Source organism: Salvelinus alpinus, chromosome 6 (assembly GCF_045679555.1).
Source record: "Salvelinus alpinus chromosome 6, SLU_Salpinus.1, whole genome shotgun sequence".
In the NCBI taxonomy this organism is placed as follows: domain Eukaryota; kingdom Metazoa; phylum Chordata; class Actinopteri; order Salmoniformes; family Salmonidae; genus Salvelinus; species Salvelinus alpinus.
Window position 1 is genome coordinate 85,142,094 of NC_092091.1, and position 23,441 is coordinate 85,165,534.

Sequence of the window (23,441 nt, forward strand, 5' to 3'; positions counted from 1 at the left end):
CACGGTATCCTCCACTTGCCACGAGATCGGAGCCACGATCTTAGCGGCCGGAAGGACAGTCATGTCAGTATCTTCTCGAATGGCAGGAGAGTAGATTCGTGACAAGGCGTCCGGTTTGAGATTCTTCGACCCGGGTCTATAGGTGAGGATAAACTGAAATCGGCTGAAGAAAAGAGACCATCGAGCTTGTCTGGAGTTCAACCGCTTCGCCTGCTGGATATACTCCAGATTTTTGTGGTCCGTAAGCACTTGAAACGGTTGAGAAGCCCCCTCGAGCCAGTGTCTCCATTCCTTCAATGCCATCTTAACCGCTAGGAGTTCACGATCCCCCACATCGTAATTCCTCTCGGCCGGGGTAAGCCGGTGAGAGAAGAAGGCGCAAGGATGAAGCTTCTTGTCTTCACCCCTCTGAGACAAGACAGCTCCAACCCCAACCTCTGATGCGTCTACCTCCACCACAAAAGGTTAATCCGCCGTTGGTAGTGTCAGGATGGGAGCAGAGAGGATGCGCTGCTTGAGTCCTTGGAAGGCCGTCTCAGCTTCTCTTCCCCACAGAAACCTTGTGTTGCCACCCTTGGTTACAGCTGAGAGAGGGGCTGCCACCGAGCTGAAGTTCTTGATGAACTTGCGGTAAAAGTTGGTGAAGCCCAGGAAACGCTGAACTTCCTTAACGGACTTGGGGGTGGGCCAATCCGCTACCGCCCCTACCTTCTTGGGGTCCATCTGGACTCGACCGGGTTCCACTATAAATCCCAGGAATTGTACTCGAGAGGAATGGAATTCACACTTTTCCGGCTTAACGTACAAATGGCTGTCTAGGAGGCGTTTGAGCACTTGTCTGACATGCTTAGTGTGTTCTTGAAGGGAGCTCGAAAAGATGAGGATGTCATCCAAGTAAACAAACACGAAGATGTTAAGCATATCCCTAAGCACATCGATTATGAGCGCTTGGAACACAGCCGGAGCGTTGGTCAGGCCGAAGGGCATCACCGAGTATTCGTAGTGACCAGTAGGCGTGTTGAAAGCGGTCTTCCACTCGTCCCCGGGTTTGATCCGCACAAGATGGTATGCGTTCCGCAGGTCAAGCTTAGTGAAGACAACTGCTTCCTGGAGCAGCTCAAAGGCTGTGGCCATAAGGGGTAGCGGGTAGCGGTTACGGACGGTTATGGCATTGAGTCCCCGGTAGTCGATGCAAGGTCGTAATCCACCGTCTTTCTTGGCCACAAAGAAAAACCCTGCTCCCGCCGGCGAGGTAGATGGACGCATGAGGCCTGCTGCCAGAGAGTCCTTGATGTAGGTATCCATAGCAGCTCGTTCGGGAGGAGAACGGGAAAAGATCCGACCCCTGGGAGGGCAGGTCCCCGGAAACAGGGGACCTGCTATGGGGTGGTAGTTTGGTGGCCCTCTGTTTGCTAAATACCAGTTTGAGGTCATGGTAACACTCGGGAACTCAGGACAGGTCGATGGATTCTAGAGACTCGGAAGGGGAACTCGGGGAACTCGGGAAGATACAAGTGGCTTGGCACGTAGGACCCCACTGCTTGATAGTGCCCACAGACCAGTCGATGTGAGGGTTATGGCTGTGAAGCCAGGGATAACCAAGGACGAGAGGGAACTCGGAACAGGAGATCAGATGAAAGTTCATCACTTCCTGGTGTTGGGAAACTGAAAGTCGCAAGGGGGTAGTGGCACGAGTAACAAGTCCAGATCCCAAAGGGCTTCTATCCAACGTAGTAACCCTTATGGGGTCACTCAGAGGTTCAGAAGGAACGCCATTCTCTTTCGCCCAGACCCCATCCATGAAGTTACCTGCGGCTCCAGAGTCTACCAAGGCTTGAAGAGAAAACTCGTGGTCGTCCCAGGAAAGGGTAACTGGAATGAGCAGGCGGGAGTTGGATGGATGGGAGGAGGTTATGTTTCCCGTTACAGTCCTCCCAGGCCTGCACGGGAGAGTGCGTTTCCCTGGAGCCCGGGACACGTGGAGCGGAAATGGCCCGGTTTGCCGCAATATAGACAGCATCGCTCCCTCATCCGGCGGTCTCTCTCAGCCTGGGAGATGCGTCCAACCTGCATGGGTTCTGGTGGAGCCAGCGAGGATAAAGGTGGAGACTCGGAGCTGGAACCGATAGGAGCTAGGGTGAGCGGTCTACGGTTGAGTTCTCTCTCTCAGACGCTGGTCTATGCGTGAAGCCAACTTGATAAGGGACTCGAGGTTGTCCGGTGGTTCCCGAGTGGCCAGTTCATCTTGGATGGTGTCAGAAAGACCCTTCAAAAAACACACTGTGAGCGCCTCGTCGTTCCAGCCACTTGCTGCTGCCACAGTGCGGAACTGGATGGCATAGTCCGTCACGCTGCGCCGACCTTGGCGGAGAGTCAGGAGCTGTTTGGCTGAGTCAGGGCCGTTGGTAGGACCTTGAAACACTCGCTTGAATTCTTCAGCAAAGGTAGAGTAGCTGGCACAGCAGGGACTTTGGGCATCCCACACAGCAGTAGCCCAGGCTAGGGCTTTTCCCGACAGCAGGGTGATGATATATGCTATCTTGGACCGGTCGGTGGGAAACGACGATGGTTGCAGCTCAAAGGAGAGAGAACATTGGGTGAAAAACCCCTTACAAACACTCGGATCCCCTGAGAACCGTTGGGGAGGCAGTAGACGAGGTTCAGCCAGGGGGTTAACTGCCAGGGGCACTTGAATCTGATGAACTGGAGCAGAAGCGGTTGCCGGGGAAAGTCGATCCGAAATCTGCTTTATGGAAGTCAGCATCTCTGACAGAAGTTGAGAATGTCTAGCCATTAAGGCCTCTTGCTGAACCAGAGCAGCTTCGTGGCGTTGGACAGTCCCCTCGTGGTGGGACAGCATGGAAAAAAGATCCTGGGTACTGGCTGCCTCTGGGTTCATTATAATGGCTCAGTGTTTCTGTCAGGACCCGGTGCGAGAAACAGTCACTAATAATCGTCAGAACCCAGAAGATGAGGCAGACACAGCAGTACTAGAGATGGTGGTTTAATTAAAGAACAAAATCTTCAGGCAAAGAAACTAAATCCACAATGTCCAAAAATAAAGCCAAAAGGCACAAAATGGAAATCCTCCAAAATACAAAAGAAACTCCACAAAGTGGTAAAAAACAGCAGGGAAAAACAAACCTCAAAAGACTACTCAAAAAATACACAAGAACTAAACCAGAGAACCTCAAGAAAATCCAACAATAGAAATATCTGAATAAAACAAGGCTTGGGCTGGGGCTGGGTGCTAACTTACAAACACTGAGCAAGGAACTGAGGAACACACAGGGTTTAAATACTAACAAGGGAATGACCTACAGGTGCAAACAATAATTAGAGCAAGAAAAACAAAAGGTACAAAAAAGGTGCAATGGGGACATCTAGTGACCAAAACCCGAACAGTCTTGGCCAAAACCTGACAGCGCGTTCATGTGAAAGTTACCTCATGTTCCATTGCTTTTCTACAGACAAAGGAATTCTCCGGTTGGAACATTATTGAAGATTTATGATAAAAAACCTCCTAAAGATTGATTCTATACTTCGTTTGACATGTTTCTACGACCTGTAATATAACTTTTTGGACTCTCGTCCGACCTTTCGGCTGGACTTGCACACGTGTTTGGATTTGTTTACCAAACCCCCAACAAAAGGAGGTATTTGGACATAAATTATGAACTTTATCGAACAATCAAACATTTATTGTGGAACTGGGATTCCTGGGAGTGCATTCTGATGAAGATCATCAAAGGTAAGTGAATATTTATAATGCTATTTCTGACTAATGTTGACCCCACAACATGGCGGATATCTGTTTGGCTGTTTTGGTCTCTGAGCGCTGTACTCAGATTATTGCATAGTATGCTTTTTCCGTAATAAAAAAAAAAAAATCTGACACAGAGGTTGCATTGAGGAGAAGTTTATCTAAAGTTGGATACAAATATGCACTTTATCGAACAAAACATACATGTATTGAGTAACATGAAGTCCTATGAGTGTCATCTGATGAAGATCATCAAAGGTTAGTGATTCATTTTATCTCTTTTTCTGCTTTTTGTGACTCCTCTTTTTGGCTGAAAAAATGGCTGTGTTTTTCTGTGACTTGGCGGTGACCTAACATAATCGTTTGTGGTGCTTTCGCTGTAAAGCCTTTTTGAAATCGGACACTGTGGTTGGATTAACGAGAAGTTTTTCTTTAAAATGGTTCCTAATACTTGTATGTATGAGAAATTTGAATTATGAGATTTCTGTTGTTTGAATTTGGCGCCCTGCAATTTCACTGGCTGCTAGCGGAACCCCGTTCCCAGACAGGTCTAAATTACGGATTGCCTCTTATCCGCTTGTTGTCCCCTTATGCCATAGTTTGTACATCTCAATTGTCAGTACAAACCACATTTGTTTAAGCAAGTCAGCCATATCAAGGCAGTAAATGAGGCTGAATGAACTATTTCGCTGCCAGACAAGGCTCCACTGACAGCCAGGTGTAGCAGTGGTGAGATGTTGGGACTCTGCTGTTGGGACAGCTTTATGTGGGCCCTAATCGTTTGTGTGCACCGTTTGTCAACGTTATAGTGCAATTAATGTATTGTTTAGTGTTGTGTTGTGTAGTGACTTTGCTGCGTCCCACTATATACATTTTTTTGCCCTAACAATATTTACATGCTAAAATTGCCACTGAACACGAAATATGTTGTATATCTCCTTAAGTGTTCCTGTAACTTGTATTATGTGGTTATTAAGACTGAAACGTGACCTTAAGACGAACACATGTGAACATAAGAGCTCCATTCACAACCATGATGAAACATCCCCTGTTGCCAGATATTTCAACAGACATAATCATGAACTAAGTACCTAATATGTTCATTGGATTGGTGAAGGCGCCACAAAGGGGAGGAGACAGGGATGAATGACTTCTACAAAGAGATACATATTGGACAGACTGCTTGGTCAATCTTCCCCCAGGAGGCCTCAATGAGGAATGTTATTTTTCTTGTTTTGTTTGTACTAGGTTCTAAATAGGCCAAACATTTAGTTAATGACATCATAATGAAAGATAATGACATCATAACGACATGTAATGACATCATAATGAATTTGTATTGTCTCACAGTCTTAATATGACTGTCATGTTTCCCCCACAGCGCCCTCTGCTGGGATCACTTGATAGGGCCAATACTGAATGTGAATTTATAATTATGCCCACCTGTGTGGTATTGTTGAAGTGACATTGATTGCCATTGCCTTGCACGCTGAAGAAGAGCTCATGTCTAAAGCGTTTGTGCGGCAATGAACATTTCAATTGAAGTTTATTTACCGGAGTGCTGTCCTATTTCAGTTCTTTAGTTTAGTGAGTCCACCAGATCAGAGGCAGTGGTGATGCACGTTCTATCAGTAAGTGCCTGAGTTGGACCAGGCATTCAAAATGTAGCAAGTACTTTTGGGTTTCAGATAAAATGTACGGGAGTAAAACGTTTATCTGAATTAATTGGAGTTAAAGTGGTCAAAAATATAAATAGGAGGGTAAAATACAGATACTCCCAAAAACGACATAGCTATTACTTCAATCACATTCTTACTTACTTACTTTACAGCTACACACACATTTAATTAAGCATTAATCATTATATGAGCTCAGCAGTTTTACAGCTTGTTTGTCTGGTTTAGTTATCAGTGTTGTCATTATGTCTGAAATGGCCTCCTATTGCAAATGTAGTAACACGTTCTGCACTATGTGATCTACGTTCTAATATGTGGGAATGGGACAATATTGTAAAGCCTACTGAATGACTGGATCTGGTTCATTTGGACTCCACCCCGGAGCCACATTAAGACTTTCCATTTCCACTACACACATCTCACCTCTAGGAGGCAGCAGACTTCACCCCAGAGCCACAGTAAGACATTCCATTTCCCCTACCCACATGTCACCTCTAGGAGGCAGCAGACTTCACCCCAGAGCCACAGTAAGACAATCCATTTCCCCTACCCACATCTCACCTCTAGGGGGAAGCAGACTTCACCCCAGAGCCACAGTAAGACATTCCATTCCGTTTCCCACATCTCACCTCTAGGGGGCAGCAGACTTCACCCCAGAGCCACAGTAAGACATTCCATTTCCCTACACACATCTCACATCTAGGGGGAAGCAGACTTCACCCCGGAGCCACAGTAAGACATTCCATTTCTACTACCCACATCTCACCTCTAGGGGGAAGCAGACTTCACCCCAGAGCCACAGTAAGACATTCCATTCCGTTTCCCACATCTCACCTCTAGGGGGAAGCAGACTTCACCCCGGAGCCACAGTAAGACATTCCATTTCTACTACCCACATCTCACCTCTAGGGGGAAGCAGACTTCACCCCAGAGCCACAGTAAGACATTCCATTCCGTTTCCCACATCTCACATCTAGGGGGCAGCAGACTTCACCCCAGAGCCACAGTAAGACATTCCATTCCGTTTCCCACATCTCACCTCTAGGGGGAAGCAGACTTCACCCCAGAGCCACAGTAAGACATTCCATTTCCCTACACACATCTCACATCTAGGGGGAAGCAGACTTCACCCCAGAGCCACAGTAAGACAATCCATTTCCACATCCCACATCCCACCTCTAGGGGGCAGCAGACTTCACCCCAGAGCCACCCTATTCCTTGCATAGAGTGCACTACTTTTGATAATCAATCAATCAATCAAATGTATTTATAAAGCCCTTCTTACGTCAGTTGATGTCTCAAAGTGCTGTACAGAAACTCAGCCTAAAACCCCAAACAGCAAGCAATGCAGGCGTAGAGGCACGGTGGCTAGGAAAAACTCCCTAGAAAGGCCAGAACCTAGGAAGAAACCTAGAGAGGAACCAGGCTATGAGGGGTGGCCAGTCCTCTTAGTGCACTACTAGTGCACTACTTTTGATAAGAGTCCTATTCCCTGTATAGTGCACTACTGTTGATAAGAGTCATATCCCCTGTATAGTGCACTACTGTTGATAAGAGTCCTATTCCCTGTATAGTGTACTACTGTTGATAAGAGTCCTATTCCCTGTATAGTGCACTACTGTTGATAAGAGTCCTATTCCCTGTATAGTGCACTACTGTTGACAAGAGTCCTATTCCCTGTATAGTGCACTACTGTTGATAAGAGTCCTATTCCCTGTATAGTGCACTACTGTTGATAAGAGTCCTATTCCCTGTATAGTGCACTACTGTTGATAAGAGTCCTATTCCCTGTATAGTGCACTACTGTTGATAAGAGTCCTATTCCCTGTATAGTGCACTACTGTTGATAAGAGTCCTATTCCCTGTATAGTGCACTACTGTTGATAAGAGTCCTATTCCCTGTATAGTGCACTACTGTTGATAAGAGTCCTATTCCCTATATAGTGCACTACTGTTGATAAGAGTCATATTCCCTGTATAGTGCACTACTGTTGATAAGAGTCCTGTTCCCTGTATAGTGCACTACTGTTGATAAGAGTCCTGTTCCATGTATAGTGCACTACTGTTGATAAGAGTCCTGTTCCCTGTATAGTGCACTACTGTTGATAAGAGTCCTGTTCCCTGTATAGTGCACTACTTTTGATAAGAGTCCTGTTCCCTGTATAGTGCACTACTGTTGATAAGAGTCCTGTTCCCTGTATAGTGCACTACTGTTGATAAGAGTCCTGTTCCCTGTATAGTGCACTACTGTTGATAAGAGTCCTGTTCCCTGTATAGTGCACTACTTTTGATAAGAGTCCTGTTCCCTGTATAGTGCACTACTTTTGATAAGAGTCATATTTCCGTACAGGGCATGACATTGACATTTTTGTCATTTAGCAGATGCTCTTATCCAGATTTAGTGCATTCATCTTAAGATAGCTAGTTGGGACAACGACATAGCACAGGCATAGTAAGTACAGGGTCAAGTGCTGATTAAATGTATTTATTAGGGGGGGGGGGGGGTAGAGGTGAGGAGGAGGATTATTTAAGATACTGTTTGAAGAGATAGGGTTTCAGATGTTTTTGGAAGATGGGCAGGGATTCTGGCATCTTAGCTTCAGGCAGAAGCTTGTTCCTCCATTGGGGTTCCATGACAGAGAAGAGCTAGGACTTGGCTGAGCGGGAGCTGCCCTCCTGTTTTTTATTTTTTTTATTTCATCTTTATTCAACCAGGTAGACTAGTTGATAAGTTCTCAACCTGGCCAAGATAAAGCAAAGCAGTTCGACACATACAACACAGAGTTACACATGGAATAAACAAACATACAGTCAATAATACAGTAGAAACAGTCTATTTACAGTGTGTGCAAATGAGGTAAGATTAGGGAGGTAAGGCAATAAATAGGCCATGGTGGCGAAGTAATTACAATATAGCAATTAAACACTGGAATGGTAGAAACACCTGTAGGGGTGGGAGGGCCAAGAGCCCCTGATGTGGCTTGGGTTGGGGTGTAGGGTTTGAGCCTGAAGGTAGGGAGGGGCAGTTCCTCTTGCTACTTTTGATGAGTCCTTTACCCTGTAAAGTGCACAACTTTTTGGTTGACCCCTTGGGTGAATAAACCTGCTTTGAGCTTTCCTCAGTTGTCCATGATTTTTTTGCCTGTTTAAGTTTGTGGAAAACTCTACTTGGGAAATTCTAGATACATGTACAAAGGTAGATCTGCTTATCATTGCAAACCATTATGACATCAAAGTGGTACCTGCCAATTCAAAAGCAGTAGTCAAAGACTTAGTCAATGCTGTTCTGGTGGAGGGGGAAATGCTCCCATTGAGGGAGATGGTGAAAAGGGTCCTAGGAATGGTAGAGTTCCCCCCCGTAGAGGTGCAACTGAGGGAGTTAGAACTAAAGGCAAGATGGAGCAACATAAATTAGAGCTTGAACACAAAGAAAGAGAACTTGCAGCCAGACAACAAGACATTTGGTCACTGCTCCTCCAAAATGTTCTTATTGGATAAGCTCAGAAAGTTTACATCACTTTCTCCTGACCAGAGCTCAGATTATGTCACTGTTAAAGCTGCCCTCCTTCGGGCTCACGAGTTGGTTCCAGAGGCATACAGACAACAGTTCCATAAATTAGGAAAGACAGAATCACAAATCCATGTTGATTTCGCAAGGAAACAAGCATTTATTTTTGATCGTTGGGGTAGTTCTCAAGAGGTCAAGGACCTTGAGGATTTGAAGACTCCTACTGCTCAAGCAGTTCAATAATTATTTTCACGAAGGGGTTTCTACCTACATTTATGAGCACAAGGATCTCACTCTTGAGAAAGCTGCAGTCCTTGCAGATGAGTTTGTGTTGACACATTAAACTACCTTCTCAAACAACTCACCCAGTAGTTATCCCTAGACAAAAGCAGTCCAGAGAAGGCACCTCCTACTGCGAGGTTTCACTCTTTTTCTACAGTGCCCAAAGACAAGGATGGGCAGAAAACCAGTTCTTTGTATCTGCCAGTTTGTCATTTCCACCATAATAAAGAACACGTTGTCTCTCAGTGTCCTCAACTGAATCAGAAAAATTCAAAAGAGAGAAAAATGTTTGTTCTTGTGACTCCAGCCTGTCAAGACTCTGGTTGGGACACCATCATGTTCGTTAGTGTCATTTTTATCAATAGAGGGGTCATAGTAGTTTGTAACCATTTGGACCCAACAGATGATTTTGAGAGAAGAATGATTTTTGGGATGTCTCATGGTCTGACAAACATCGCTCTAGTGAGGATACTTTGTTTTATCTCCTAAAAAGGATTTAGATCAGATTTATATAGTTTTGGATCCGTTTTGATTCAGACAGCTTTGTGTCTCTAAGCAGCTGGTAAAGATACTGCAAGACACTGGGGCAGCCAAGTCCTTCATTTAGGTGTTTTGCCTTTGTCTGACAAGTCACTAACCGGTTACAGTGTGTTAGGACAAGGTATGGACATGGTTTGTATGGAAGTTCCTTAGTATAATGTGGAACTCGAATCTGATCTTGTTTCGGGTTCCCCTGTCATTTGGGTGAAGTTTAGCCTACCAGTGAAGGGGGTCTCGTTAATTTTGGGCAACGGTTGTTTGTATGGAACCCAGGGTGGAGGGTCTTAATGTTTTCTGTTGTTTGTATGGAACCCAGGGTGGAGGGTCTTAATGTATTACCAGAAAAGTACACTAGAGTTGTCCCAGTGTGTGCAGTTACACATGCTATGTCTAAGAAAGTTGTCTGGTGCAAGTCTAGTCTTGAACAGGATGTTGGATCTGTCTGAGACGTTTATGTGTGGTCCGGATTTCTGTAAACCTATTGAGATGATCTCTCCTTTAAAAACCCAAAGGTGAGTGAGTTTGTAGGACCACTGATGGAAGAGAGGGCCCCTACAGTTGATGTCTAAAGATGTTTGTAGGACCACTGATGGAAGAGAGGGCCCTCTACAGTTGATGTCTAAAGATGTTTGTAGGACCACTGATGGAAGAGAGGGCCCCTACAGTTGATGTCTAAAGATGTTTGTAGGACCACTGATGGAAGAGAGGGCCCCTACAGTTGATGTCTAAAGATGTTTGTAGGACCACTGATGGAAGAGAGGGCCCTCTACAGTTGTTGTCTAAAGATGTTTGTAGGACCACTGATGGAAGAGAGGGCCCCTACAGTTGATGTCTAAAGATGTTTGTAGGACCACTGATGGAAGAGAGGGCCCTCTACAGTTGTTGTCTAAAGATGTTTGTAGGACCACTGATGGAAGAGAGGGCCCCTACAGTTGATGTCTAAAGATGTTTGTAGGACCACTGATGGAAGAGAGGGCCTCTACAGTTGATGTCTAAAGATGTTTGTAGGACCACTGATGGAAGAGAGGGCCTCTACAGTTGATGTCTAAAGATGTTTGTAGGACCACTGATGGAAGAGAGGGCCTCTACAGTTGATGTCTAAAGATGTTTGTAGGACCACTGATGGAAGAGAGGGCCCCTACAGTTGATGTCTAAAAGTGTTTGTAGGACCACTGATGGAAGAGAGGGCCCCTACAGTTGATGTCTAAAGATGATTTCCTCTCCCCTCTTTTTGGTCTCGTCCAGAGAAGAAGATTGTGTGGGATACTTTGACAGAGATGGTGTTCTGATTTTCACGGCAGTAATTCTGTTCTGTTTCTTCTGGGCAAGACGATTGGCCCAGTGTATCTTCAAATGTGGTTCCACTTACAGTTCAACAAGATACTGAGGTTGGCTCACGTTGGTAGTACGACAGGCCATCTTGGGGTCAACAAGACGTATGACTGTATCTTGTGTAACTTCTTCTGGCCTCCTCTGAAAGGCATGTTGTGGCTTACTGTCAATCCTTTCACGTTTGCCAGCGGATGGTTAAACCAAACCAAACAGTGCCCAAAGCAAAGAATGGCAACTAGTTTCTCTTAAACATCATGTACGCTGCCACTCATTTCCCTGAGGCCATTCCACTCTGGAAAATCACTAGAGTAAAGTCGAATCAAATCAAATGTATTTATATAGCCCTTCGTACATGAGCTGATATCTCAAAGTGCTGTACAGAAACCCAGCCTAAAACCCCGTGTAGAAGCACGGTGGCTAGGAAAAACTCCCTAGAAAGTCCAAAACCAAGGAAGAAACCTAGAGAGGAACCAGGCTATGAGGGGAGGCCAGTCCTCTTCTGGCTGTGCCGGGTGGAGATTATAACAGAACATGGCCAAGATGTTCAAATGTTCATAAATGACCAGCATTGTCAAATAATAATAATCACAGTAGTTGTCGAGGGTGCAGCACCTCAGGAGTAAATGTCAGTTGGCTTTTCATAGCCGATCATTAAGAGTATCACTACCGCTCCTGCGGTCTCTAGAGAGTTGAAAACAGCAGGTCTGGGACAGGTAGCACGTCCGGTGAACAGGTCAGGGTTCCATAGCCGCAGGCAGAACAGTTGGCCAGGTGGACTGGGGACAGGTGGACTGGGGACAGCAAGGAGTCATCATGTCAGGTCGTCCTGAGGCATGGTCCTAGGGCTCAGGTCCTCCGAGAGAGAGAAAGAAAGAGAAAAAGAGAATTAGAGAGAGCATACTTAAATTCACATAGGACACCGGATAAGACAGGACAAGTACTCCAGATATAACAAACTGACCCTAGCCCCCCGACACATAAACTAATGCAGCATAAATACTGGAGGCTGAGACAGGAGGGGTCAGGAGACATTGTGGCCCCATCCGATGATACCCCCAGACAGGGCCAAATAGGAAGGATATAACCCCACCCACTTTGCCAAGGCACAGCCCCCACACCACTAGAGGGATATCTTCAACCACCAACTTACCATCCTGAGACAAATCAAATTTAAAGTAACACAAGAAATGTACATAACAATAACGAGGATATATACAGGGGGTACCGGTAGCAGCAGTGGGGGGGTGGGGGGTATATGTAAATAGTACGTGTGGCCATTTGATTAGTTTAGTTGTTCAGCAGTCTTATGGCTTGAGGGTAGAAGCTGTGAAGGAGCCTTTTGGTCATAGACTTGGCACTCTGGCACCACTTGCCGTGCGGGAGCAGAGAGAAAAGTCTATGACATGGGTGACTGGAGGCTTTGACAATTTTTTGGGCCTTCCTCTGACACCGCCTATTATATGGGTCCTGGATTTGAGGAAGCTTGGCCCCAGTACTGGGCCATAAGCACTACCCTCTGATTTTTAAAATTAACGTTACTGCGCAATACATTGTGCGCTAAAGCGAGACCGCCCCATAATTCATGGCGGAATTATTATTTGACATTTGTCAACATAAGTACGAATTAACAGCATAAAGACTGCTTACTATTAGCTGAGCTTCCATCAGAATCTTGGGCAAGGTGTCCTTTCTCCAGAACAATCGTCTTTGGGTTGAAAGATGTCCTCTTCTCCTGTCGAAATAGCAGCTAACGATAGCCACCCACTGGAGAGGTGTCCAACTCGTGAAAGCGCATGACAAAGAAATCCCAGAAAATCGCAATAAACTGCTATAAACTGCTATAAGTCGGTTTAAATTAACTACCTTATGATGTCTTTAACACCTATAACGAATAAAAACATGACCGGAGATATAGAACTACTAAAACGAAAGCGTTTGCAGGACGCCATTGTGATGTCTTCTTGCGCCAGGCGCACCGTTGAAAAGGAAGGTACTTCCGTTCCACGGTCTTATATAGGGTCCCAGATTGCGCAATCCACTCCATTCAAATTCTCCCCGCTTACTGACATCTAGAGGAAGACGTATGCAGTGCATGTAACCCCATAGCTTACATGGGGACTTATAAACTGACCCTAGAACAGGGACCTCGATTTCTGAAATCTCACTCCCTGACAGGAAATGTGCTGCAGAATGAGTTCTGTTTCACTCAGAGAAATAATTCAAACGGTTTTAGAAACTAGAGAGTGTTTTCTATCCAATAGTAATAATAATATGCATATTGTACAAGCAAGAATTGAGTACGAGGCAGTTTAATTTGGGAACTCATTTTTACAAAGTCGAAATGGCGCCCCCATAGGCTCAAGAGGTTCTGGCCCCGCTGCTTTGTGAATGTTGACCTGTGTAAAGGTCTTGCTCACATCGGCTACGGAGAGCGGGATCACACAGTCGTCTGGAACAGCTGGTGACCTCATGCATGCTTCAGTGTTGCTTGCCTCAAAGCGAGCATGAAATGCATTTTGCTCGTCCCCATGAAGTCAGACATGTCCGTGGTAAGGACAACTTGGTTTATGATTTTCTTTCAAGGGTGAGCAGTCATGTGTTAGCCAGTGTGTGACCTTGGCACACATTTTAACTGCGTGTTTTTCCGTATTGAAGATGAGTTTTCTTTTAGTTGGGCTCGTCCAACTAAAAAAAAGAGAGTTACAGAAGAGAGTTACAGAAATGTACAAAGATTTTTCAATTTACCTCGGTTTTTCAAAAACTTTAGACTTTTAGGTAACTATAAGAAAGAAAAGTTAAGAACAGTTTATATATATAAACAAAAACAGTTTTTCTTATGAGAGACCGCAAGTCTCCCAACATTACTGGACAAAAACAAAGTGGACTGGGTTCAATTGAGTTCAACTCAAGAACTGCCGGTAAACCTGTCATGGCCCTGATCCAACCAGTTCCCATCACCATGACTGTCTGGGTGCATCCCCAATGGAGCCCTATTCCCTATATAAGTCACTGTTTCTAGAAGTAGTGTACTATGGAGGGAATAGAGTGCAATTTTTGACACAGACTCAGTTTACTTAACTTGACCCTGTTCCTGCTCCCTACTCACTCCTCCCTCTCAGTTTACTTAACTTGACCCTGTTCCTGCTCCCCACTCACTCCTCCCTCTCAGTTAAACAAATAGAGACGTCCGTTCACTATCAGTTCGTTGGTAAACACCACCATGAGTGTCCTCAGCTACGTGTCCAGAAATACATATTCAGGACTTCGTTATTCCTCCTCCTCAGACCCCTCCCCTTATTCTGCACCACTCCTTGGTCTGAACTGGTTTTGATCATGTGTGTCGTCCCAGTGATTGAGAAGTGAACAGGAGTTTTTTTAACCCATAGATCCTGATGAAATGTGGGATGATTCATTAAGTGGGAAGCAATCGAGGAGGAGGAGTCAGGCTTGACTAGGTTAGTGTTGCAACATGACTAGGGGGGTGAATTCTGAATCAGCGTGGATTTAAGGTTAAGCAATATTCAGACCTCCAGTTCCATTAGCAAGCTGTGATTGTGATATGAAGATGCAGAAGTCTGTCTCTGTCGTTCCTCTGCTGTTGCTCCTCTGTCTGTCTGGGGTAGGGGTCACCAAAGGTCAAGGTGTAGAGGTCACTAAAGCTGTAGATTTCAAGACAGAATTCGAGGTCAAAACACCAGCAGACAGAAAAACAGATGGACAGACAGACTCTGAGCCGGACCTCTGGGCTGAGCTGAGAGCGCTGAGAGACATGGGGGTGGCACAGAGAGTGGAAAAGAGAGAGGCTGTCATGCAAAGTCAACTGGAGGACGTGAAGACACAGAAATCAGGTAATAAGAGTTGCCACAATGCAAAAAAATGTAAATCTTACCTAGAGTTATAATAACGTTAAAATGACTTGTTTTGAGTCGGTCTCACTTTCCCAGAAAAAGTATTTACTTGTTTTGAGTCGGTCTCACTTACCCAGAAAACATATTTACTTGTTTTGAGTCGGTCTCACTTTCCCAGAAAGCGTATTTACTTGTTTTTAGTTCATTTTTCTTACCCAGAAAATCAAGTTGATTTGTTTTAAGATATTCTGACCTGTTTCAAGCCTTGTTTATGTTAAAGTCAGCAACATGATCTGCCATTATTTGCCAGTGCACTAGACAATTTGTCTTGGTGAGACATCTTATTAATTTATCTTACCCCACTTGTATCGAGAATTTAGGCTAAAATAAGCAAAATGATCTGCAAAATGATCACACATGAATCAAATCATGTATGCAGGTCATGTGTTGTTTTGAGGCAGCAGTAAAAACACACTGACAGGACAGTTCCTCTTATGGCCACAAGGTGGTAATCTGGTGTCACAGACGCAGGACTGAAGACTAGTCTTCATTCTGAAATGACTCTGGTCTTCTTCAGAAGTAGTGCAGTAGTCTACAGGGTTCAGAACTCACCTTTTTAAACACTTCTTATCACTCATATCATGAGGTTTCACATGTGTTTGGTTACATAGTGTCCAATGATATGAGTGATATCATGAGTGATAAAACAGCAAACATTAAGAGTGTTTACTTATCAGACCCACATATATAATAAATATACTATAATATACTATATTCATATGCTTTTAGTACTCACACATGAATCATATCATGTATGCAGGTCATGTGTTGTTTTGAGCCAGCAGTAAAAACACACTGACAGGACAGTTCCTCTTATAGCCACTAGGTGGTAAACTTGTGTCACAGACGCTTGACTAGAACAAGGATTCCCAAACCTGGTCCTCGGGACCAAGGGGTGCGCTAGCCTATGCCTCCACCCAGGGGAGCAACTTTGGTTTTACATAACCTTAGAATGTTTTGGGGAATTGAAAGATAATTTCCTACATTTCCACACAATCTAATATGACCCATGACCCTTCTAGCCGTCTCCAGAACAACAATCTAATATGACCCATGACCCTTCTAGCCGTCTCCAGAACAACAATCTAATATGACCCATGACCCTTCTAGCCGTCTCTAGAACAACAATCTAATATGACCTATGACCCTTCTAACCGTCTCTAGAACAACAATCTAATATGACCCATGACCCTTCTAGCCGTCTCTAGAACAACAATCTAATATGACCCATGACCCTTCTAGCCGTCTCTAGAACAACAATCTAATATGACCCATGACCCTTCTAGCCGTCTCTAGAACAACAATCTAATATGACCCATGACCCTTCTAGCCGTCTCTAGAACAACAATCTAATGACCCATGACCCTTCTAGCCGTCTCTATATAGAACAACAATCTACTATGACCCATGACCCTTCTAGCCATGTCTATATGGAACAACAATCTAATATGACCCATGACCCTTCTAGCCGTCTCTATATAGAACAACAATCTAATATGACCTATGACCCTTCTAGCCGTCTCTATAACAACAATCTAATATGATCCATGACCCTTCTAGCCATGTCTATATGGAACAACAATCTAATATGACCCATGACCCTTCTAGCCATGTCTATATAGAACAACAATCTAATATGACCCATGACCCTTCTAGCCGTCTCTATATAGAACAACAATCTAATATGACCCATGACCCTTCTAGCCGTCTCTAGAACAACAATCTAATATGACCCATGACCCTTCTAGCCGTCTCTAGAACAACAATCTAATATGACCTATGACCCTTCTAGCCGTCTCTAGAACAACAATCTAATATGACCCATGACCCTTCTAGCCGTCTCTAGAACAACAATCTAATATGACCCATGACCCTTCTAGCCGTCTCTATAACAACAATCTAATATGACCCATGACCCTTCTAGCCGTCTCTTTATAGAACAACAATCTAATATGACCTATGACCCTTCTAGCCGTCTCTAGAACAACAATCTAATATGACCCATGACCCTTCTAGCCGTCTCTAGAACAACAATCTAATATGACCTATGACCCTTCTAGCCGTCTCTAGAACAACAATCTAATATGACCTATGACCCTTCTAGCCGTCTCTATAACAACAATCTAATATGACCCATGACCCTTCTAGCCGTCTCTTTATAGAACAACAGAAAATAAGCTAAAATGCCCTCAGTCATCAAGCTATGTTAGAGATCATTATTACATACTGTATGTTTAAGTGATTGATAAGAATTAACTAGATCAAAGGGTAATTAAAATATCAATATTGCGTTGCATCTTTAACCAGTAGTCTAACAAATGAACAACTCTTACAAATATAGGACAAAGACTTAAAGGAATACTTCAGGATGTTGGCAATGAGGCCCTTTATTTAAACTACCTCTAAATGCCTTGATACTGGACACAGGAACATAAACATCCACAAGGTCACCTGGGAAGCAGCTAAAGGGCCTTATCACCAAAATCCAAAAGTATCCCTTGAACTTTTGATTGTCTTTATTAAGACATCCTCTGTATCAAGTTTAATCCAGAACGCCTAGCAGTGGCGTGTATTCCTGGATGCAGAGGAAAGATGTTTTATTTATTTTATATTTTGTCTCTCTGTGTTTCAAAAATGTCCTTCAATTCTCAAGATGCTGAATGTATCTCACCGGAAAAAGCATCTGAGCAAACAAAACAGCGCGACTTAGTCTCAGTTTGTGTAACGTATCTATCTGACGCTGTCTGGTCAGAAAGAGTATGACATTGTTGTCGACCATAGCATTGAATGCAAGAGAAGCCAACGAGCATTTGGCCTCCCTTGATAAAAAATGAATAAATGAATAGCCAATCAGTGTTGAGCTAAACTGAGTGAGCTCAGCTGTGAATGGTCCTGGCTAAACAACCAAAAAAAGTGTCAAGGGAAGCAAGTTTGGATTTGGCTTCAGACCAATCACATCAGCCAAAACATCACCATTGACAGAAATAATTTGAATGCATCTTGTTGTGTTGTTGTCTAGCGAGCTAATATAGTTCCTTTACTAAATTAGCCATAGATGGAGATAGGGATTTGGACTTGAGTTTTACTTAATTCTCCGTACAGGCCAATGATTATAACAGCAATTCTGATCCAACCATTAATTCATCCATTGGCTGAGAGGATGGAAGTTCAACATGTAGGTAGATGTAGTATGCTAATGTTAACTAGCCCATGAAAGGAAGTTAGGCTAGCGAGCAAGCATTTTAGATAGCCTAGGACAACAAAAACTAAAATGGTGTCCTGTATGACAGAGTCATAGACGTGTAGGATACATGAAAGAGGAGGATGGCATTGGTGTTTCTCTACAAGTAGGGTGAGTCAACATCTGTTTTCTACTTGCACACACACACACACACACACACACACACACACACACACACACACACACACACACACACACACACACACACACACACACACACACACACACACACACACACACACACACACACACACACTGTATTAGACTAAGCAGAGGTGATTTGATGATGTTGAAATGTTAAAGTTGAAATGGTGCTGGAATAGTGGAGGCAGCTCCTGTTGTCTTTGTGACTTGCTGTAACTCTGTGGTTCTAAATCAATAGTTGTTTAGTAGTCAGAAAATGTCAGAAACATGACCTTGCTTGACCATGCTGTAGGTCATGTAACTGTTTGTTACATGTAATATGTTTAGAGGACTTCACCAGACAGATGTTGCTCTCTGGTTTTGTGATGAAACAAAGGTGACAAATTTATTCTGCCACTGTGTCCTCTAATTGTCTCGGCCTTTAGGCATATATATCACGTTCGCAAGGCATATAAATTAACAGGTTACAGAGCAAACAACGTAATTATCACAACACATTTTTTTTCTGGATTGTCTTCGCCAGTGATTTGACCCACTACTGCTAACAGGGCCGCCTGGACGACAGACCCCCACCAGTCTAGTACATAACTGAACTCACTCCCAGACCCCCACCAGTCTAGTACATAACTGAACTCTCTCCCCAACCCCCACCAGTCTAGTACACAACTCAACTCTCTCCCTGACCCCCACAGTCTAGTACAAAACTGAACTCTCTCCCTGACCCCCACCAGTCTAGTACATAACTGAACTCTTTCCCCAACCCCCACCAGTCTAGTACATAACTCAACTCACTCCCAGACCCCCACCAGTCTAGTACATAACTGAACTCTCTCCCCAACCCCCACCAGTCTAGTACATAACTCAACTCACTCCCAGACCCCCACCAGTCTAGTACATAACTCAACTCACTCCCAGACCCCCACCAGTCTAGTACATATCTCAACTCTCTCCCGAACCCCCACCAGTCTAGTACATAACTCAACTCACTCCCAGACCCCCACCAGTCTAGTACAAAACTGAACTCTCTCCCTGACCCCCACCAGTCTAGTACATAACTGAACTCTTTCCCTAACCCCCACCAGTCTAGTACATAACTCAACTCACTCCCAGACCCCCACCAGTCTAGTACATAACTCAACTCACTCCCAGACCCCCACCAGTCTAGTACATATCTCAACTCTCTCCCCAACCCCCACCAGTCTAGTACATAACTCAACTCACTCCCAGACCCCCACCAGTCTAGTACATAACTGAACTCTCTCCCCAACCCCCACCAGTCTAGTACATAACTCAACTCACTCCCAGACCCCCACCAGTCTAGTACATAACTCAACTCTCTCCCCAACCCCCATCAGTCTAGTACATAACTCAACTCACTCCCAGACCCCCACCAGTCTAGTACATAACTCAACTCTCTCCCCAACCCCCACCAGTCTAGCTCATAACTCAACTCTCTCCCTGACCCCCACCAGTCTAGTACATAACTCAACTCTCTCCCCAACCCCCACCAGTCTAGCTCATAACTCAACTCTCTCCCAGACCCCCACCAGTCTAGTACACAACTCAACTCTCTCCCTGACCCCCAACAGTCCAGTGGTGTACTTAAGCAAAATTAATTTAAAGTACTACTTAAGTCGTTTTTTAGGGTATCTGTACTGTACCATGCATATTTTTGCCAACTTTTACTTCACTACCTTCCTAAAGTACTTTTTACTCCATACATTTTTCCTGACAGCCAAAAGTATTCGTTACATTTTGAAAGGAAAATGGTCTAATTCACACACTTATCAAGAGAACATCTCTGGTCATCCCTGACCTCTGATCTGGCAGAACACAAACACTCACTAAACACAAATGCTTCGTTTGTAAATTATGGTTGAGTGTTGGAGCTTGCACCCGGCAATCCGTCAATTTAAAAAAAAAAAACTAGAGAATTGTGAGGTCTGGTTTGCTTAATATTAAGAATTTTAAATGGTTCATACTTTTACATTTGATACTTAAGTACATTTGAACATATCCATTTACTTTTGATACTTAATAAGTATATTTAAAACCAAATACTTTTAGGGTTTTATTCAAGTAATATTTTACTGAGTCATTTTCTATTAAGGTATCTATACTTTTACTCAAGTATGACAATTTAATACTTTTTCCACCGCTGCACGAGTCTTAACTCAACTCTCTCCCTGACCCCCACCAGTCTAGTATATAACTCAACTCTCTCCCTGACCCCCACCAGTCTAGTATATAACTCAACTCTCTCCCTGCCCCATCAGTCTAGAACATAACTTAACTCTCTCCCTGACCCACACCAGTCTAGTACATAACTTAACTCTCTCCCTGACCCCCACCAGTCTAGTGTCACGATCGTCTATGGGTGAGAGAGAGGACCAAGGCGCAGCGTGTGAAAAATACATCTTCTCTTTATTAGAAGAAGAACAACGAAACAAAACAACAAACAGACGAACGTGAAGCTATCAAAGAATAAGTGCAAACATGCAACATAGACACAGACAATTACCCACCAAACCCCAATGCCTATGACTGCCTTAAATATGGCTCTCAATCAGAGACAATGAACCACAGCTGCCTCTAATTGAGAACCAATCTAGGCAGCCATAGACATAACTAGACAACTACACTAGACACTACAAAAACACATACATTCCCCATGTCACACCCTGACCTAACTAAAAAACATAAAGAAAACAAAGAATACTAAGGCCAGGGCATGACATCTAGTACATAACTTAACTCTCTCCCCGACCCCCATCAGTCTAGTACATAACTTAACTCTCTCCCTGACCCCCATCAGTCTAGTACATAACTTAACTCTCTCACCGACCCCCACCAGTCTAGTACATAACTTAACTCTCTCCCTGACCCCCATCAGTCTAGTACATAACTTAACTCTCTCACCGACCCCCACCAGTCTAGTACATAACTTAACTCTCTCCCTGACCCCCATCAGTCTAGTACATAACTTAACTCTCTCACCGACCCCCACCAGTCTAGTACATTACTCAACTCTTTCCCCAACCCCCACCAGTCTAGTACATAACTTAACTATCTCCCCGACCCCCACCAGTCTAGTACATAACTCAACTCTCTCCCTGACCCCCACCAGTCTAGTACATAACTTAACTCTTTCCCTGACCCCCACCAGTCTAGTACATAACTTAACTCTTTCCCTGACCCCCACCAGTCTAGTACATAACTCAACTCTCTCCCAGACCCCCAACAGTCTAGTACATAACTAAACTCTCTCCCTGACCCCCACCAGTCTAGTACATAACTCAACTCACTCCCTGACCCCCACCAGTCTAGTACATAACTCAACTCTCTCACTGACCCCCAGCAGTCTAGTACATAACTTAACTCTCTCCCTGACCCCCACCAGTCTAGTATATAACTTAAGTCTTTCCCTGACCCCCACCAGTCTAGTACATACCTTAACTCTCTCCCTGACCCCCACCAGTCTAGTACATAACTCAATTCTCTCCCTGACCCCCACCAGTCTAGTCAATAATTCAGCTCTCTCTCTGACCCCCACCAGTCTAGTACATAACTAAATTCTCTCTCCAACACAGTTTCCACCTTTTATTTATGTTATTATCACCAGAGAAAGGATTGGAAACACCTAAACGTACATTAACACAGAAACATCACAATTCATCTCATATGACCTAGTAGTACTGTAGAGCTCTTTAACATCCACACAATATACACTACATTACATCCTCCATATAATTCATCTCATATGACCTAGTAGTACTGTAGAGCTCTTCAACATCCACACAATATAGCTGGGTCTCCCTGTTCTGTCCCTATGTGTCCACTGCCCTGCAGAGCCCCAACCCAACACATCCCACTCAGCTTTAGGATCTTAGTGAAACATTCATTATTGGTTTCAGGTATATTCGGTCAAGGCCAGAGTGACAACCCACAGGACAGCAGACCCCCAGGACAGGACTGAACAACCCAACAGCTATTGAAAACATGAAGTGGGCATGATTTAAATACAGACTCCTTCTGATGTACAGTATTCCATATAAGGCATCCAGACATTATTAAAGTTGTCCAATATACCCTTTTAGGAGGTGAACTCAAGCAGTAGAAATTTAGGGGTGATATTATAGGACACACTATGTGAAGCTGCCCTTTGAGCAGTTTCCTGTGGAGTTTTTCAAAACAGATCAGTCTGCAGTATTTAGTTGCGTTCAACCACTGATCCACGATAAGTTGCTAAGAAGTTTGTCACACATCAAATACCTAATGAACAAACAAGAAAATATTCTTATAGCCTAGTAGTACTTTCCACTGTTCAGTCAATTCTTCATGACAGTAGACTTATCTCAGTATCTCATTGGAGCCCCAGACAGAGATGGATATGATATCTGCAGTGATATTGATGATTCTGTTCTGGAACACAGGTAGGATGCCCTGCACTTAAGCTGGCTGTTGTCATAAGTGTACCGACGTCAGGCTTGCAGCCATAAGAAGTTAACTCTCTACCCGACCCCCACCAGTCTAGTATATAACTTAACTCTTTCCCTGACCCCCACCAGTCTAGTACATAACTTAACTCTTTCCCTGACCCCCACCAGTCTAGTACATAACTTAACTCTTTCCCTGACCCCCAACAGTCTAGTTCATAACTCAACTCTCTCCCTGACCCCCACCAGTCTAGTACATAACTCAACTCTCTCCCAGACCCCCAACAGTATAGTACATAACTAAACTCTCTCCCTGACCCCCACCAGTCTAGTACATAACTCAACTCACTCCCTGACCCCCACCAGTCTAGTACATAACTTAACTCTCTCACTGACCCCCACCAGTCTAGTACATAACTGAACTTTTTATGGCTGCAGGGGCAGTATTGAGTAGCTCTGATTAAAGGTGCCCATTTCAAACGGCCTCGTACTCAATTCTTGCTCGTACAAAATGCATATTATTATTACTATTGGATAGAAAACACTCTCTAGTTTCTAAAACCGTTTGAATTATATCTGTGAGTCAAACAGAACTCATTTGGCACAAACTT

At 44.1% G+C, this 23,441-nt stretch overlaps 1 protein-coding gene across 1 annotated transcript in view; it reads left to right on the forward strand.

The window, feature by feature from the left end:
- The first annotated feature begins 14,415 nt into the window (after window positions 1-14,415).
- The window catches only part of LOC139579781 (scavenger receptor cysteine-rich type 1 protein M130-like), a 524,366-nt gene continuing 515,340 nt past the window's right edge, over window positions 14,416-23,441 (forward strand). Inside the window, exon 1 of the mRNA XM_071408602.1 lies at window positions 14,416-14,949. Coding sequence (XP_071264703.1) covers window positions 14,661-14,949 — 289 coding nt within the window. The 5' untranslated portion in view covers window positions 14,416-14,660. The remainder of the gene's footprint in view (window positions 14,950-23,441) is intronic.